The sequence below is a fragment of the Centruroides vittatus genome, unplaced genomic scaffold, assembly GCF_030686945.1.
Source record: "Centruroides vittatus isolate TY-2023 unplaced genomic scaffold, ASM3068694v2 contig_799, whole genome shotgun sequence".
In the NCBI taxonomy this organism is placed as follows: Eukaryota; Metazoa; Arthropoda; class Arachnida; order Scorpiones; family Buthidae; genus Centruroides; species Centruroides vittatus.
Window position 1 is genome coordinate 2,477,190 of NW_027122516.1, and position 20,338 is coordinate 2,497,527.

General features: G+C 27.4%; 1 protein-coding gene across 2 annotated transcripts in view; it reads left to right on the forward strand.

The window, feature by feature from the left end:
- LOC136981895 (epidermal growth factor receptor kinase substrate 8-like) overlaps positions 1-20,338 on the forward strand; it is a 29,720-nt gene that overhangs the window by 3,522 nt on the left and 5,860 nt on the right. For both annotated transcript variants that reach the window (XM_067278276.1, XM_067278275.1), the window contains exons 2-8: positions 5,368-5,438; positions 5,565-5,665; positions 8,472-8,552; positions 19,003-19,130; positions 19,300-19,470; positions 19,612-19,667; positions 19,895-20,034. In XM_067278276.1, the coding sequence (XP_067134377.1) occupies positions 5,383-5,438; positions 5,565-5,665; positions 8,472-8,552; positions 19,003-19,130; positions 19,300-19,470; positions 19,612-19,667; positions 19,895-20,034 (733 nt within the window). In that variant the 5' untranslated portion in view covers positions 5,368-5,382. The remainder of the gene's footprint in view (positions 1-5,367; positions 5,439-5,564; positions 5,666-8,471; positions 8,553-19,002; positions 19,131-19,299; positions 19,471-19,611; positions 19,668-19,894; positions 20,035-20,338) is intronic.

Consider the following 20,338-nt stretch of genomic DNA (forward strand, 5'->3'; position numbering starts at 1 on the left):
ACTCTTCAAGCTTAGTTAAGCTTTAGCTCATTAAAAATTCTTTGAATACAAGTAAAGAAAGTGTGAACTAGTTTTAAAATAAGTTTAATGATGGGGGAAAAAATAAATTTTATAAATAAATATAAAATTACTCATTCAAGTGTAGAAAAATTTTCATATGAATGAAAATGCCATTTTGTTTCAGAGTTTGTTTCTATATATAAATTTCTATAGTTGCATTTAAATTTAGACATAATCAGTACTAAACAGCTTAAGTATGTTTTATTGTTAGTGCATAGAGAGAGACATAAATTGGCAATTGTACTATTTTTGGTTCCTTGAAAGTCCAGAAATTCTAAAATTATGTTTGATCAGATTGTTAGTTCGGTGAATAATAACGTACTTAGACAAAAATTTGAATTCCATTTAAAAGTTTATGTCGATAACAGGGCTCCGTGTTTCAAAATATTAGTTGCCGACTTTTTCTGCTTTATATTTCTGTCCTAGAATTGCAGTGTCCTTTTACACTTTATAAATTATCTTGCATCTATTATAGTTTATTTCCTTTTTTTTTTTAAACTAATTTGCATAAAAATTTTATTAATAATCTGTGAATAGGATTTAATATTAAATTAATGTTCTGTATTAAATTTAAATAAATTACAAATTGTAATTTGATACTTCAAAATTAATGATGAAAAGCTTAAATTACAGGTATCATCCCTTGCTTAATGCGGGATTTGATTAACGTGCAGAATTAATTGTGGCAATCCCTTTATATACATAAAAGAAGTTTTAATTTATGTGGCTTTACCAGCAGTCTTTACTTAACATAGATACTGTGTTTTGATTAATGTGATTTTGATATATGCGGTAGGATTGAGGAATTAATTAATCACGTTAATCAAGAGATACCTGTACATTTGAAAACATATATAACCTTCAAAATATTATATACATGTAAATTGTTTAAGTTTGTATCATAATTTATAACTTCAAAATTGTATATTTTTTATTAAAATTAGTAGAAAAAGTCATTGTACTCTTGAAAATATTTTATATTTGATAGGGGCCTGATTTATGTGTAGGCTAAACAAGCTACAGCTTAGGGCCTCGTGTTGTTTACATGTATTATTATTTGGTGGTAGCTAAGGGCCTCTTATATGTTATAGATTATGACTATACACCATCCAAGGATTCATATAATTAACACATTCTGAAGGAGTGTATTAATTATATGAATCCTTTAGGTTAATTCAGCTACACACACACAGTATTTGGCCAAATGCTGAGCAGACATTTGGGCAATACAGAGTAGTGTGAATGATTTACTTGCAACTAATGCTTGGTATTTGTCATTTCCCACTCATTGTTGGTATATTGTGCCAAATCAAAGGGGACAGCATAATTTGGCAGTTGACAAATACTGAATGTGTGAGGTCACTTTTACATGTTGAAGAATTAAATAAAAAAGTTTAGATTTATTTAGATAAATTAGTAAAAGTATTTTAATTTATAACTTTAAAATGTTATTTTATTTTTTATTAAAATTAATAGGGGAAAAACTACCTTACTCTTGAAAACGTTACGATATAATCCTTCGGAATGTCTTAATTATATGCATTGTTTAGCTTTGTACATGTATACATCCATAACCTATTTTTTTTCTTTTTCTGTCATTTAATTGTCAAAGTAAAGAATATAATTATGATTTGTTCTCAAATTTTTTCATTGCTGCTTTAAAATATAACATTGTGTTGTGGTTCTAGGAAAAAAATTGATAGATTAATGACTCTATATTTAATTGCCATATTCAAAAACTTGATTATTAGTTTTAAATTAAATTGTAATTTTTTTCTTTTTTGATATAGCCTTTAATGCATTAAAAATTACTAAAATACCTGTTCTGAAATACTAAATTGCATATTGTTATTACTTAAAAAATTATCTGTGAGTTTATTTAATTGTTTGTATTAATGTTTTTTCAAATAAATATCATAATATCACGTAAATTAGTTTTTTAAGAATTGATTGATGCAGCATAAATTTGCGCGTACTGTACGTTACTATATTAATGGGTATTGCAAGCCTTATAAAATCTAATGTTTATCTTGAATATAATTAAATTACCAGATTATGTTTTGAAAATTATTCAAATAAAATTTAGGTTATTGGCACAGATTTTAGAAGCACCTGAAGCCCCTGTCCTTTTCATTTCAACTCTTGTTTTAATATTTAAAAGAATTCTTTTAAATATTAAATAAGCAGATATTTATTAAATTGGACGCAAAAAAAATTGATGATAAACGTTTTTTAACTTCTCGGTCCCACCATTGGATTAAACTTCAAGAGCTGAACATAAAAATTTAGTCGTCGGAATGAAACATTCTGAAATCAGGAAATGCTTATTATCAATTTTTTTTTGTGTCTGACCTCGTAATTTATTAATTGTTTTTAAAAGCTCTCTAGAATTTTGCAAGGGAAATTTGCTGAAGATTTTTCAGCAAATTTCCCAAATGTATTTAAAAATGTTTGAGACCTTTTATTCTTAAAATTAATTAAAAATTTATGTGAAGTTCTAAGCATTGTAAAATTTCAATGATTAAAAGCATTTATTTTTTTTAATATATCTAAGTTCTTGTATGAAATATTAATTTTATGTGTTAAAGATTGAATTAAAGAACTCCGAAAAGGTTTAATCTTATAAATGAAAGAACACTTCAAAAAAAATAATACATTAAATTAATTAAATTATTTTGATCAAAGTGAAAAACTTAATATAATAAAAAGTGCTAAATTTGGGAACCAAAACAAATTTTATTATTATTTTAAATATGTACCAAGTTGAATTGGTATTTTTGTCAATTAAAAATATATATTTGTGTATTTTAGTTTAAAAATTTAGACAGGAAGCAAGTGTCGTATATAATTTAATGCTCAAAAACTTTTATTTTCACACATTATGTATTAACTGATCATGGGCCATATTCTGGTCACCGTCTCTCATCTCTCACAAGCCAGTCGCTGATTAGCTAATCACTTGGATTAGCCAATCAGCGACCGGTTTGTGAGAGACGAGAGACGGTGACCAGAATACGGCTCGAAATAATTAATGTAATTCAACATTGTCTAGAGAGATATTTAGCATTCCAAATTTGATTGCTAAATATCTTTCTCCCTATACATTTTTGAACAGGAATACTTTAATTACAGTTATATATATACTGTATATATGTATATTACTTTATACAGTTACATGATCTACCTTTTATGCATTTGTTTATTTGAAAATCATTTGAACAGAAATAGTAATAAAATCAACTGTAGTGTCACTCTTAAAAACATTTTAAAATATTTATATTTTGATAGAGACAGGAAAATAAACAGACTATTGTTATTGTTGCTTATGCAATCTGAATGTGATGCAATCATAGGTAATGACATATAAGTTCTTAAATATAATCTCCAGAAATAATGAAAGCTTAAATGTTATTTGCAAATTTATGCATTGTTTTTTATTTTTTTTATTATAAAAATATTAATATATTTACAATTTAAATATTTAATACGTATTTCTGATTTTCTAGAAGTAAAGAATGTAAAAATCTTTTAATTTGATTTATATTTTACATTTCTAAATATGTGTTTGGCATAAAATATGAATTCTTAAAGTCGTAACGTAATACACACCGGGGTCAGCCTAAGCACCCTTTCAGCAATATTTGGATTTTCAAAATACGTCATTGAACATTCTGTGCTTGTTCCATAATTTGAAGAATTCTAATATGTTACAGAATCTTAATGCATTGTATTTGTAAAGTTCAGAATTTTTTGTTGGACCTGAAGCAGAGTAATTAATCTAGTCAAAAATGTTCGTCAGACATCTCCTCCTTGCTGGAAGATACTTAGATTGACCCTGGTACGTGTATGTGCTTTGCTTTATTTGTACTTGATCTTTTGTTTTATATTCCTATCTCTACTGCTGTTTGAATTCAGTTCTTAATTATAACTGTATTTCATATGATATTTTGTTATAGTTTATTGATCTGTAAAATATTTTACTATATTATAGAGAATTACTTTTAAAAAACATATTCTAAAAGTTTAATTCTAATTATTAAATTTATCAAGAAACAATTGATTAACCACCTGTCTCTAGCCAAATCAATTTGTATCTAATTATTAGTCTTAATATAGCCCAATAGATAATTTGACAGATTGTTTGGCAATGCAAAAGTTTTAATAGAAATTGTCAAATGCACGACGTAACAGTTTAATAGTGAAATTTAATATAGTAATATTATTTTTATAATGTTTATATTATTCAGTTAATGATGATATCACAATGTACTTTGCAATTGGTTTTACATAACAATTTAATATTTATATTGCTTATTAATTTGAAAAACAAACGTATGTGGAATCATGTGCAAAAGTAAACTACTTTTACTAAATAGAAATTATGAAAAATATTGCCTTAATAACTATAACTATTAACTTTTAAACATTGATTAAATGATTCTTTTTTAATATAAAATTGGATATACATATTCATTGTAAAGGTTTGGGTTGTAATTGTAGAACATGTACTAGTAATTAGTTTGTCGTATGTTTATCTGGGATAAATTATATAATGTTCATTAAAAGATTTGTATTTGTATTCCAGATCTAATTATTTAAAAAAAGAGATTCGTAACTTGATTCCTGTTTGTCGAATTTATCTCGAATGTAAACAGTATCTGGAATTTTACTAGGTTATTACTAATTGGCTATAAATTTTATTAATGATTAGAATAATTTGGCACTACAGATATGTATGTCATTATATATTTGTTGTATTAATCTTTTTTATATTTAATTAATTATTCCTATTTGATCATTAATAATATTGATATGCAGCAATTTGCCTAATGTTTTGCCAAATTATTTTTTAACCATTAACAGATTTCATGGTCAATTGATATAATTTGAACAATTTAATAAATTTAAAGAAGTTGTGATTAATACTAACCAAACAAACTACAGCAAATTAAATCTCTGCCCTGGGTTATTGTTAGATTGCCTTAAGGGGGAACAAACTATATTGGTTACTATACTATAAAACGATGTATACTATGTTGATTGCATGTACTAAAGACAACATTGTTATGATGGTCAAACGGGAAATCAAGGCCCACTAAGTGTCCTAAAAATTATAGAAAATTGCAGTTTCTGTACTTTTTTAGAATGGGAAAAAGTAGGGGTGGAAGTGTGTGATTAAATTGAAATTTTATGCAATGTACTGAAAGATTTATCAAAATATACACATTACTATTATTATTATTGATATATTTATTTTTTAAAATTTATAAATGGTATTTTACATTTTTTGATTTTTGGAAATTTTAGTTCTTATAATGAACCATGCCTGGTGTAATTGATGGTCAACCATATTGGGAAGAACAAGATTCACAAATAAGGTAAAGTTTAAATTTTTAGTTAGTATTTGCCTATTGTAAATTTTCATTGATTATTAGAAATATTTTACAGTAATTATTATTGTTTATTTACCTAATTGTAATTATAAATTCAAAATTGAATTTTAGAGGCATTAGTTCTCGGTCTCACCAAAGAGCTATGTCACCATATCATCATGGAAATGAGAAGATTTCAACCAGGTCACATCATTCAAATGGGTATAGCTCAGGTAAGATTAAATTTAACATTTTATTTTATTCAGTTCTGTAATTTATGATTATTCCTTTATAAATATTGGGATTCTTGCAACAAATTAAAAAAATTACAACACACCACACCGGGTAATAATAGCACACACAGAACTAATAACTGGTGTGAGGAAAACAAAAAAATTATCCCAAGACAAACGTTTTCCAACTCCTTTTGAGTTCTTCTTCAGGTGTTATAATGGTTACCAGATGGAACGTGTTCAGAATATAAAAGCTTTTTTTTTTTTTTTTTTTTTCTTGGAAAAAAATATAACTTTGAACCAGAATTTGAAGTATGAGTATAAAAATTTAAAGTCGCACATGCGTTGTCCTGTGCATAACGAAGATTTAACCAATGCCTAAACTGTCAAATAGAGCCTGCCAGGCCGTCGACAACATCATTTTCTCCTTAAAATTTAATATATATTTCTTTATCTTTCTTTCAAAAAAGCTTTCATGTTCTGAATGATGTTCCATCTGGTAACTGTTATAGCACCTGAAGAAGAACTCCGAAAGAGTTGGAAAATGTTTGTCTTTGAATAGTTTTTTGCTTTTTGTTTTCTTCACACTCGTTATTGGTTCTGTGTGTGTTATTAAATTTAAAAAAATTTCTTTGAAAGATTTAATATTTCTTATAAGAAATTATCAATTTTCTTCATAATATGCTTATCATCTGTCAAGGAAAACATTATAAGAAAATAGTTTCAAAAGTTAAAATAATTTTATCTTATTAAAAAATGAAGAGACGAATAGTATGGGTTTAGGAGTGGATAATGAAGAGTATGCTATGGTATTTGTTTGATGTTAATAATTGAATCGTGTTTAAAATCAAATGAAACTTAAGAAATCTGTTGAAGAAACCCTCTTGAAGTATTCACTAGAAGTTTTACCTAGAAGTAGAAGTATTCAAATTAATTTATTGTATAAGTGAATTAATTTGGATTGGGCTAAAAGAAAAATCCCTTTTTGTAGAGACAAGCTTATACAGTGGACTCCCGTATAATGCGCTCCTGTAAAACGCGAATTCGTACAACGCGACGAAAAAATTGTGATTAGTTCTCATACAGTGTGATAAACAGTCCCATGTAACGCGTAAGATAAATTTAACATTTTCACATAGTTTCTGATTTTTTGTTTAGAAAAGCGAATGTATGCACTTACCTGTTGTTTATATATGAATAGTGAAGCTGATAGTTTAAAGACGTAGCAGTTTATAAAAAAATAATAATACATACTCATTTAAAGATATAAGAGGAAAATAATTTTATTCAACTTGAAAATAAAATTATGCACTTCACTGTTTAACATTTATTCACTATCGGAAGTATCAACAAATAAGTTCCAACGATGCCATTTTGTTAATATTGGTTGTACAGTACAGATTTATTGACAACCGTTACAATTTACAGACTCCTGAATTTGCATAAATTGATCTGTCCCGTATAACGCGATTTCCTACAACGTGAAACGTATCCCCCACGTTATACGAGAGTCTACTGTACTTATTTTTCATTATTTAAAATCCTTCATCCTGACAAATCAGATTATTTTTGTTTTATATTAAAAATAAAAAAAAAGAAACACTCAATGATTCTTATCACATGCATTGGTTTCATTTATTAGAAAAATATTGATAACACGTCGTCATGCCAAAGTAAAAATTTTTCCATAGGACAAATTGGACTTGATGGAAAATTTGGTAATAATAATAACATTTTTGTCATTTATTTTTGAGTTCTTCATATTATATTGATTAAAATGATACAGTTATCATTGTAAATATGTTTATTATGTTTACAAAATAGCTCCTGTTAAAAATTAATATATTATTACATTATGGACAGAATGTGTTCTAATATATAATAACTGTGTTCTGTACACACATTAAATGTATTAGAATTTTAACATATAGTATATAAATATTCTATGAAACAACTTTAAAAAATAAATTATTTTGAAATTTAATAACCAAATTGCCAAATGTTTTCCCAAGTGTCATGACAACTTGTTCTACTTTTGCCAGCAGATGACTGATAAAGTTTGAGTATGTATGTTAGTGTTTACACTCAACACTCTGTTAGAGCTGAAATTGTTGCAAGAGAATTTAACTAATACTGTATGCAAATGTCTAATGTCATTTGTATGACAAAGTTAACTGAAAATTAATAACTCTATAGTCTAAGGATTAGATTTAGATTTTAACTGTACATTTTTATAAATAGAAGACACATCACATTAAATAAGGCAAAATTTATTAGAATTGTTAATGTATTGTTTCCAATTTCTTATAACAATGCAAATATTTTTATTAAAAGTTTCTGTTTTAATGATTAATTTTTATATTTCATAATATAAATTTACCAAATAATTTTATGGAATTATAAATTTTAATTTATATTTTAAAATTATATATGTAACTAAATAACAAAGAAGTAACATAAAATAAACAATAATCTTTTTTAAAGGTATTATATTAGTCAAATAAAAATGGCTGAAGTACACTTTTAACTGGGTTTCACTCAAAACACCCAATAATGTTTATATATATTTTGAATTCAAGGTGTTGTCTACATATAATTATTTGGGTGTTTGTTTGTATTGTAGTTGTATTTCCTTTTTAAGATTATGTAAAGTAATTTATGACATTGTTTTTATTATAGTTTTATATTGAGAAATATTTATAAATGACTTTACAGTATTTATATGCGAGATTATAAAATTTTATTTGAAATTTTTTAAAAATATTTTTCTTTATGTAGATTGTAATGATATTTATCTTTTATGTAGATCATCACAGCGAACCAAGTGAGGATGGTGCTACATATCTGTTAGAACATTTGGCTACATTTTCAGTAGGAACTCAATATGGTAATTTTTTTTGTAATAAAATGATAAGGTTAGCTTTTCTTCATTTTATCAATACATTTAAAAATTAATATTTCTTTCATATATCTTTTCAACTAATCTTGACCTATATGTACTCAAAGAGGCCCTGTTATCAGGGCATTCACAAGGAAACTGCCAAAGGCTAGTTTTTGGATAGGAAATATTTAATAGGCCAAAAGTTAATGAAATTTACTTTTTTTGTTTTTTTTTTTTAATATATTTTAAAATTTGATAAAGGTGTAATTAAACTTTTAATTTTGATTATTTTAAAATTGAGGAAAAGCAAAAATTACTTTTATTAATAATAATATTTTTAAGTTATTAATTTTTTAAAATTCAACTGTTGAATACGTTAATTTATAATTAAGGTTTTTTACTTATTAATGTGCTAAAAACTAGTTTCTTTCATATAATTCAAATGTAAAAGCTATATAGAGTCCAATTGTCTAAATTTATAGAAGTATAAGAATTCTTTTAATAACTCTTTCTAATATTGCAAGTTTACGTACCTACTACCATTTTGTTACTTTGAAATAAACTTACAATACAGAAATTACTGTAAAGAATTTGTTAGCTGTTGGTAAAGTTATATTAAATAAAAGATGAGAAAGAATGCTTAATTCTGGAAACCAAATTAAAGTTTTATTTGGTAAGTTTCCAGAATTAAGCATTTTTTCTCATCTCTTTGAATATGGTGCCAAGTTCAAATGTTATTTATGTTAAATTAATTTGCACAGCCAGTTTCATATCATCTTGAGATTTCAATCATTTGTCATTGACCTGTTTAGAAAATGATTTTTTATTTTTAAATATTAATGTGTTATATTGATTTTAATATGCATTAATAAATAAATCCATTTATATTTGTCAAACAATATAATTATTATCCTGTTAAAAATTAATAGTAACAATAAGTTATTAATTAGGAGTTATTATTATACTCCTAATTAATAATTTTAAGGATTAGAAAAGAATAAAATGTATTTAATACGAAATAGTATGCCATTATATATTGAAAGTTGATAACTTTAATTAAATGAAAACATGAATTTTCGAAAATGTATTTACAGTAATACAATACACTAAATTCATGACAGTTTTATATAAATGATGTCAATTTAGTTCAATTCCTACTACTGCTTGTTTTACAAGATTGTTATTAGCTTAGTTAGCACTCTATTAAATTAACAATAAAACTTCTCATCTGCATTTACATAATTTATAAAATCAGTGTAATAAACTAATCTCAGCCTTACTTAATTAGTTTATAGAATAGTATTGATAATTGTGAATAGTTTCTGGATGTAGAATTCAGAACTCGCTAAAGAAAATAATATAATTTTTAAAACTCTGCATTATCTATATCAGATAAAATATAATTTTTAAACTAGATGATAACTGTTAATAAGCAAATAAATACTGTTATTAGAGGACACAATTAGCTTAATTATGCTTTTGAATATGTTCTTGTCCATTATAGAATACATTCAAAATCCCTTTAATGTTCAAATTTTTAGTGAAATGCAAATTCAGAAATTGGAATTTGTACATTTATATAATAAATTGGTGGTGCCATATTGAGTAATGACGTGCAAATGACCTTGACCTAATTTTTGAAGATCAATATTAATTTTTCAATTGCTGAAAACAAAAACAAATTTGAATTATAAAGTTTTAGAATAAAGCAAACTAAAAAGAAATGATTTTCATTTTAAATTTATAAATGAGAAAGAAATGTTATTTGCTTTTATTTTCTACAGCAAGCACAATTTTAACATGCCAATATATTGCAATACACTTTTTGTATATATCATACATTGTATTTTAGTTCTATATGTCGATATAGAACTAAAATACAATGTATGATGATATGTGATTAATCATCATATTTTCTCTGTTAGCTGAAATATAGTGATTAATGTAATTTAACAATGACTTTCAGTTTCTTATTTCATATTCTAATAGGTTCTTAGTTTAATATTTGGAACTGAAATATCCTATTGTCAAAATTAGATAGAGACAGAAAGTATGATACAAGGAACATTGAAACAACATGTTAAATCATATAAACTGTGTCAGAATTGTGTTTGCCAGAGAAGTTGAAACTAAATGGTTCTTTTTTGACATTTCTCATTTATAAATTTGAAACAAAAATGTATAAATTGAATGTTTTTCTCTCTCTCTAACTTTGTAATTTGAAATGTTTTCTTTTCTCTGATGATTAAAATGTTAATAGTTCATTGAATGTCAAAGTTTATCACTGAACTTGGCATTTTTAATTTATAGGGTCTTCCAAAATGAATATTGGTACCATTTTAAATTACTGTAATTATGTTTATTATTATCTGAGAAGTATGTGATGTACACAAATCGATAGAATAACTGTCCATGTTTCATTTGCAATCTGCATTTAAATGCCTTATTGTCTATCTCTAGGAAGTGCCATAAACAAAAATGGCAAACCCATAATAGAGAACACACTTTGTGTTCGGAAATCCACAAAGTCAGAATCACTAGTCATTGTGCAACACAAGTAATCTGCAGGAGCTTATAGAATTATGGTTGCTATGGGAGGGGTGACAATGGATGTGCTGTAGTAAGTGTAGAAAGAATGCGTATTAGTTGGAAGTGTGACATGACACGAGGTGAACATTTGAGAAATTGTAATGGGTAAATGTGAAACTTGGACAGTTTTCCAATGTTTTAATGTTAATTACTGTGTTCTCGGATAATAATTAACATAATTACAATAATTTAAACTGGAGCATTCTTTTTGGAAGACTGTATATAATTTAGTATTTATTTTACATAATATCTGTTCAAGTACTCAATTTTAATTTTTACTAATCTATCAAATTTCATGTGTAAAATACTTTTATAAGATTTGTTGCAAAAATTCTTATTACTAGTAGAATATATGTAAATCTCATTTCACATTAAGTTTATATTCTTGAAAACAAAGTCATTTTTAATTTCCATAGTAACTAAACCTGTTTACTGTTTATTTTCTTTGATTCTAGTTTTCATTGCACAGAAATAATGTAATTAAAATATCAGCAGGAATCTTCTTCTTATTAACTGAATTCTAAGAAATTTGAAGATTGGAAGTTTACGTAAACAAATTGATTAAATAGTATTTTGTACAATTATTTTTCAGAAATTTTTCATTAATTTAAAAAAACATATATATATATATTTAAACTTTTATAATTGAGTAAAACAGTTGTTTAACAGAAACAGGTTTATCCTTAAATTTTGTTTTTCATAACAAAGAACATAATTTCTTTTGGTGTAATATTAGTCACTTTAATAATAATCATAATAATAATTATGATTTGATATGAATATTTCACTAAAAAATTTTAATAATTAAGTTAAATATAAGATTAAAAGAAAATTTAGACCAGAAAAATTTTGATAAAGTCTAAAACTTTCTGAAAAAATACTTTTTCTGGTCACATAAATTCAAGGTTGTTGAGTAAAGTCTATAATTATATTATTCAGAAGATTGTTTACAGGTTTAAGATAATTAAAATTCATCACTTGAGAAAAGCAATTAAATCTTGGTAATATTAACTATTAAAAGAAGTTTATCTTCAATAACAAACACAGAACTGGTGTGAAGAAAAAAAAAACTATCGCTAGACAAATGTTTTCTAACTCCTCTTGAGTTCTTCTGTACAGTGGAACCAGAAATTGTGACGGACTTCACATGGACCAAACTCCTCTTTGCAACATCCCACACGGAGCACCTCAGATGGTTGGAGGCCATAGAAATCTTCAAAGCTAACTTTGCATCATCTTGTATAAATTTTGAGGAGGAAATGAGGTTGTCGATATCCTGGCAGGCTCTACTTGACATATGAGGCATAGTCGTTGGTTGATTCTTTGTTATGGGCAGGACAATGCATGTGTGGTTTTAAATTTTGTACTTATAGTTTGAATGGTGGTTCGAATTTATGTTTCTTTCAAAAAAACTTTTATGTTTCGAACAATGTTCCATTGTGTAACCATTATAACACCTGAAGAATTCAGGAGGAGTTAGAAAATGTTTGTCCAGAGATAGTGTTTTTCTTTCTTTCTTTACACTGGTTATTATTATACACTGTGTTTGTTATTATACTTCTTGGTGTAGTGTGTTGTAATTTAAAGTTTATCCTTAAAAAATTTAATGCGTTTTGTCTATCTTTTGTCACCAAGAACACTAAGAAATTGAAAATAATTGCTAAATATTTGCTGCAATTGATTGTTTATTAATCATTAATAATTAATATTCGATTCAAAAAGTCAAATTAATTTCAAAGAATAAAAAGAATTAATAATCAATCATTTTTTTATGCTAATCTTTATTATTTATCTAATTGAAGCATGCAATGCCATAATGTTGTAAATGCCAAAAAACAAACTTTTCAGGAGAGAGAAAAAACACTTTTTCTAATGAACAAACTTTAATCAAATGCTAGAAAAATTATTTAACAATATACACTTTGGAATAAAACATTGGGTTTAATTTCAAACACCTAAGTATGATAGTAAGGAAACAAAAAAAGTTTAAAAACAGGGTTAGAGCCATAACGTTGTAAATGCCAAAATTGTGCAAGTGCATAAAGTTGCAAATGCCAAAAACAATTGCAATCATAAAATTAATGTTTTTACAGCTGAAAAACAGTTTAGAATACCAAAAACGTTACATTTAAATTATTAAACACAATTTACAAATTCAATATCACTTTTAACATTAAAAACTGACAATAATCTATTAGTGACTGCCTCCTTGCTTCAACAATGTGGGGCCCACAGTTTTGGTACTTGAATAGGACTGTAATCTTTATCAATTGTAATATAATTATGTCAAATAAAGGAAAATGTAAACAATAAGGTATTAATTTAGTGTAATAAAAGTTAAAATGTATTTAAAAGCTTCAAATTTGAAAGATTAATAGAAGTCCAAATATCGTTTTGAAATATAAAATAATAAAGTGATACAGGTTAAACTATTGATAAACTGGCATTCAGTTATCCGGTTCTGCTAGCATCTCCTTGAAATAGGTTTGTGCTATTGGATTTAAAAATGGTATCATTTTACCAATGTCAGGTTTCTTCTTTTGAGGAATCCCAAAATGGGAGCAAGCAAGAGGAAGCTGGAAGATTTTTGAAATCATCAATGCTAACTCCATCTTTCAGCACATTAAGCCCACTGCACCATCTTGCTTTTTTACCTCCATCTTTAGCAATCATAACTTTACCAAAGTTATTTGATGAGAGTCTAATTTGGGATGCTGTTGAGATACCTAGGTCTTTTTTGTTCAAAAATGCATGGGCAATCGATTTAAAGTCATGAAATTTCTCAAATACAATGCAGGTAAAAGGGTTTTTGGTCCCTGCACTTTTAATGATGTCTACAAGATCCTTTAGTGTGTAGGCTCTGCATTTTTTCTTCCATTTTTCAATTAGAGCAAAGTCTCAATCACAACTGAGAAATGTGTGACCCTTTACGGGGTATTTATGTGTTATTTCTGAAAATACATTATTGGCCAATAACACTAGATACATGGCTATCATGTATTGATTTTTGTTTTGACCAACACAATTGTCTGTCCACAAAGTCAGCTTCTTTCGGTCACCAATAACAGCCTAAGTAGTAATATAATGGTATATACAGGATGATATTTCCGAAGACCCTCTTCCTCCAAAATTCTCACTCCACAAACACATGCATCCTTTCTCTTTAATTGAATCGTGAATTCCAAGGCTGTAGCATGCCAATTGTTGAGCATAATACATTTCAGTGTGTGTTAATTGTGGTATATACATTTGCTGCTGCAAGTCAAAATATATAACATATGAATCTGAGGTTTTTGCACTTTTTGTGTCATCGGACATGTCTTTTGTAGTTACTTCAGCTCTGCGATGATGTAATTCCAGTTCTGTTTTTGCTGATGCATCACCTGCTTTTATTCGTACATCAAGGCGGTTACAAGTTGAGAAAGTGTCCAGTGCGAGGTCTTTGAAAAGATAGATTGAATTTGGTCAGGAAAATTTCATTGTACCATTGTCGAGTAACTGGGGCTTTGCTCCCAGCATACTGTTGACAATATTTCTCAAGGAAGGCTCTATACATTCTGCTAACATTGAGATCAGGTGATAAGTACATTTTATCTGTACTTTTGGCTCGAGCATAATGACTTTCTTTACTTGGGAAACTCCTAATGTGCTCAATTATTTCTTCTGTCCACAATTGCTTTTCAGCACATTTTCGCTGGCCTCCTCTTTGATCAGTAGCATCCAATTTTCCTCCCAAAATCGTTTCTCCAATCAACTGAATTCTTCCTGCAGTAATTCCAAATGTATTACACAATGTCTTAAGGCAAACTCTTATTTCACTTCCACCAGGAAGAAGCAAATGATAACTGAAAGAGTGTTGCCTTCTACTTTCAGAAGGATGATGGTACTTCCCATATTGTCTCCTTTTTATCGTCTGGGATGAACAAGTCTTTGAAGATAACTCTGCTGCTTATTGTAGTCAGCCAGTTCATAAAATTGTTAGAAGAGTTCCTGACGTAAGCCACGTACATTTTGCAAGCAAGGAACACTTGCATGGCACCTGTAACGTAAACAAAAAGTTTGACAAACTTGTTGGAAACATAGTCATCTACAAGTTGTATACCCATGCATAAACACAATGATTATCCATATCTTGTAAATCTCAAGTCTACATCTATATTTTTGAAGTATTAAGTCTTTTACCTTGTTGGTGTATCTTTTCTCAGATTAACTTTCTGTGATATGGAGGAAATGTACTCTAAGCCACTATTTTTTTGTTTCTTTTGAATGTTCTTCTTCCAATTTTCTGCACATTTCTTTCTTCTTTTATGTATTTCATACTTTAAGGAATTCATTTCAATTTTAGAATAAAATCGTAAAAAACTCGCTGCGTTACAAATTAGAATAACAAAATGATGTAAATGTAAACCGTAACATTTTACGTGCCAAAAGTCACATGGCTTGCACTTTGGCACTTAAAACATTATGGCTTGCACATAAATTCATCTTAAAAATATAGCCACTTAGAGCACCACTATCACCACAATATATTTTTGTAGGAAAAAACATTGCATTTAAAATTCATTTCTTCAATAAAATGTATTTTGAGAAAAATGGCATTTACAATCTTATGGCATTGCACGCTTCAATTATATAAGTATAAATTTATTTTAAAGGTTGACATTTATCAATAATAATTAGAAATCTTTTGCTATATTAATTATTTCTAAGTCTAAATTAACGTGAAATAAAACAAGAAAATTGATTAGATTTCTTTGATGAAAAAAACTGAAGGAATCTAATTAATTTGAATTGATTTTTTTAATGAAAATAGCGAAACACTTAGGCTGTAAAATATTACTTTGATACTTTGATAATACCCCGTTCGCACACAATCCACGACTCACTTCGATCTCGATTTACCTACAATCTGGATTGTGATTGTCGCCAGTCGAATGTCGTGCCGTTCGCACAGGTAACTCGCTTGAGAAAAACCCGGCTATTGTAAGCGATGATAAAACTGGCATAACTACTCGGTAAGTCACAAACACCAACACACAAAATGGAAGTTTTGATTAGAAATAAATACTTTTTCTTGCCATATATCTAATAATAGACAGATGTCATCGTCTCTCCAAACATCTTTTTTATTTCTTTGCCGATAGCCCGACACGTGTTCTGTAGCCATCTTGTATTTTCTCACGCGCGTGGGATTGTGGGATCTCTCTTATGACTGGATCTAGTTTCAAGAACTCTCTCGAGTCAATCGCGATTGAACCTCGTTTCAGTCGAGATTGAAACGGTCGAGGGTGTTCGCACCAAGGCATAGTCGCCGACCTTGGTCACAATCTAGATTGAAATGTTCGGTGCGAACGGGGTATAAGATTAGTCGTATCATAATTTTAATATGTCTATAAGATCAACAACTTTGCATTTGAATTTTTATTACAAACTGGTAATTAATGTAATCTGGTCTGAAGTAAAAACATTTAAAAATTAAGAAATTGTATGTTAAATAACGTGTTGACCATCTCATGTAAAAATCTTTCTTGTGATGTGTATACTGTAGGTACAGATAAACCTCAACTTAAGATTAGTTTCCATTCTGACAGTTTGATCGTAAGTCCAAGATAATAAATGCAAACAAAAACACTACCACTACAGAACAAAAGTATCACACTGCAAGGCAATTTTATCCTAAGGTGACCATAAACAGTAATCAATGTTGATAACAACAAAAACAGAATGTACATTATGTGTAATAACGCAATTCGTTATAGCTATTGTGAAGCAAATCTTAGAGGATATGAGCTTGTGTGTACAGTTATGAGTGCAGCAGCCTAGATACTTTGCTTTGCTTTCAATCATAAGTTCCTTGCATTCATCAATATGGCTACTGCAAATGTTTGTGGGAGAGCGTTATAACTTTGAATGGTTGTAAGTTGAGTCATATCTGTACACTTAATAATACACACATTAAATATAACATAAGTTTAATTTTATTTTAGAATTGGAATTGAAGTGATATTTAATCAAACTATATTTTTTTTTATTATTTTAAATTCACTATTTCTGCTTTATTGGAGGTATTAAGAATGTTTATTTTAGTGTGTGCAGATATTTTCAACTCTTTTGGCTCGTTGTTACATCAAAATAAACATTCTTAAGATCATCGATAAAACAGAAATTATGAATTTTAATGATTGAAGAAGTAATTTTTTTAGTTTATTTTAAATTCATTATTAGTATTTTTACTCTGGCAAATTTCCTAAAACTATATTTACTTGTAATTATCAAACAATTTTTTCTGAAAATTGTTTTTTAAATATGAGTTTGTTTTATCAAAGTGTATTTGGAATTATATCTTAAACATTTTCTACAATCATGCAAATACAAATTACAGAGATAAGACATATACGTGTCATTATTATCTGATTTCCTATAAATAAACTTTTGTTTTTAATGACTATTTTAATAATAGTAGACACTTATTAATCTATATCTTAATAATTAATTAAAGTTAAGAATAAATAAAGAAACAATCAAGAGCGAATAGGTAGTCTTTAATCTAATGTTCGAATTTATTCTTTATCAAGTGTGTAGCCATGTAGTTTGACCTTTTAGGAAAATATTTTCATCTTATCAGCAAGAATATTAGATGATAATTAAGAATTCATTTAGAAAAATTGATATGTATGCATTGTAATTAAATTAGTAACATGTAATATATTTATTTCTTTACTGAAATGAGCTTAATTAGATAGAATAAATGTTTTTATTTCTTTTAGATGGATCTAATGAATTTTTAATTCTTCCAGCTAAAAAAGTTTGTCTAATGTACGTACATAGTATTTTCGTTTTCCCCCCCACATTTGAAACTAAATATGCATTTGTAAGAAGTTCCGAAAATGTTAATTCAATTTAAACTGCATTTCTCGAGGCTAGAACGCTTTTACGATAAAAAAAAAAGCAATTTGAATTGAAAATACATATATTCATTTCTAAGTGAAAATGTCTGTATATGAATTTATTTATATTAAATTTTTGTAAAGAACTCACCACTTTATACTCTATTCTTTTTGTTTTACTTGACTATTTCTAATTTTTAACTCATATGATATAATTCACACCATATATATAATTTTATCTGGTAGAGTAATAACAGAAATGTTACTTTATCAGAATCTGACATAAGGAACCAGTCATAAATTCTGTATAAAGTATCCTTCTCTTCTGAAAGTTATAAAAATATAAGAACAAAATTATTAAAAAAGGGGGCAGTTTTCATTACCCTTCAAAAGAAATTTTAATTTATATCATTTTTGTATTGTTTTATTTTCCCAGCTGTTTTGTATACATAACTACAGGAAAGTATTATAACCACGTTAAATTTGAACATCTAGGTTTTTTTCAAATCTCAATGCTTTCAGACCCTCTGAACTCAATAAAGTAAAAAAAGGGGAGAATTTTGCATGTGTGTTTGCATCTATTTTATTTAATATCTCAGGATGGGGTAAAGATTAAGAAATGAAATTTAACATGGTAACTTGTATATAATGGGCATTTGTGCTATTAAATTTTGGAGTATGGAACTCAAGAGGGTGAGGGGATTGATAGAGGACCCTCTATCAATCTCCTCACCCTCTCCCATATCATATCTCCAGTGGTGTCAGATGTAATGAAATTTTACTCATTATTGGCATTTATGATATTTTCAAAAAGTTCCTATGCTAGAAAGCAAAAGAAAATAGAAATGTCAAACCATCGAGATACATTGTTATTTATTATTATTAGTTTTTTAATTAGGAACAAATAATCAGTTTATATACATATTTTAATAAATCTGGCTTTTCTTTTAAAACTGTTTTATTTGTGAATGAATTTTTAGGTTTGGTTGCACCTAAAGATGGGCTTCGTCGTTTATTGCAAATGGAAAAATCCAGTGGAATTTGGACACAAAAAATGCAAATGAGACTGGAAAGAAATTGGGTTATTATTATAGATTATGAAAATGGGGTAAGTGGAAAGAGAAAAATCTTTCTTGTTTCGTTTTTAATTTTTATACCCAGTTTATTGAAACTGTTTAAATCATTTATAATATAAAATATTTTTTATTTTCATAACATGAGAATTAAAATTTTTGATAAAATTAATAATTCAATCATTTTATTAAATTTCTATAAAGGACATTGTTGAAAGATTTCCAATGAGTTTAATAAGTGATCCAACAGCATGTACAAGCGATGGTAGAAGAGAACTGTACAATAACATTCTCATTTTCATCGTAAGAGAGGATCCAAAAAGTAAAAATCATAATCCTTCGGAAATGCACATCTTCCAATGCGCTCAAGTTTCTGTAAGTTTAGTGAAATTCAGTTAATATAATTTTAATTTTTACATGTTTTTTTATTACTTTTTGTACAAATAAAGTATTAAGTCTATTAGAAAAACATTTAATTGTTTATAAATAAAATTAACAATATCAAATTTTTTTTAGGCACAAGATGTTGTAGATGAAATAAAAATGTTTATGAGCGGCAAGGCAAAATCAAGGTAAAATGATATATAAACATTTATCTAACGAAAGTGTTTAAGAAATTTTTATATAATTGTAGTTATTTAATAACAAAAGCTTATAAAATATGTAATAAAAGTTTCATATTAAAATTCTAATCTTATCTGAGAAGGATTAAAATAGGTTCAATGTTCAAAGATATTGCCGCTTTAATATGATAAGGTAGACGGAGTGATGGAAATTTAATAACAGTTTCATATATTAGGTACAAAGATAATATGAGACAACTCCCCCCTCCACCAAGCAACCCTCCACCTGATCCGCCTGTAAATGGCATTTCGGGTATCAGTGTTAGAGAGCAAGTGAACATGTTTAATGCTGCCGCTGCTGCAGCCAACTCTAACTGTAAGTAGAAAAATTCTTGATTACATTTAATAATTAATCTAAATCAAACAAGACACACACACACACACACATATATATGTATGTATGTATATATATATATGTATGTATATATATACAGGGTGGGCCAGCGAAAACGAAACGGCAGAGTGTTCGTGTTCGTCCAAGCAAATCACTTGGACAGGTCGATTTTACTCTCAGGGGACATCTTATGCAATAAAGTTTTTGCGAATCTGAATATTAACTAAACAAACATTTTTTTCGAAATAAATGTTTGTTTAGTTAATACAAAATAAATGAGTTTTTA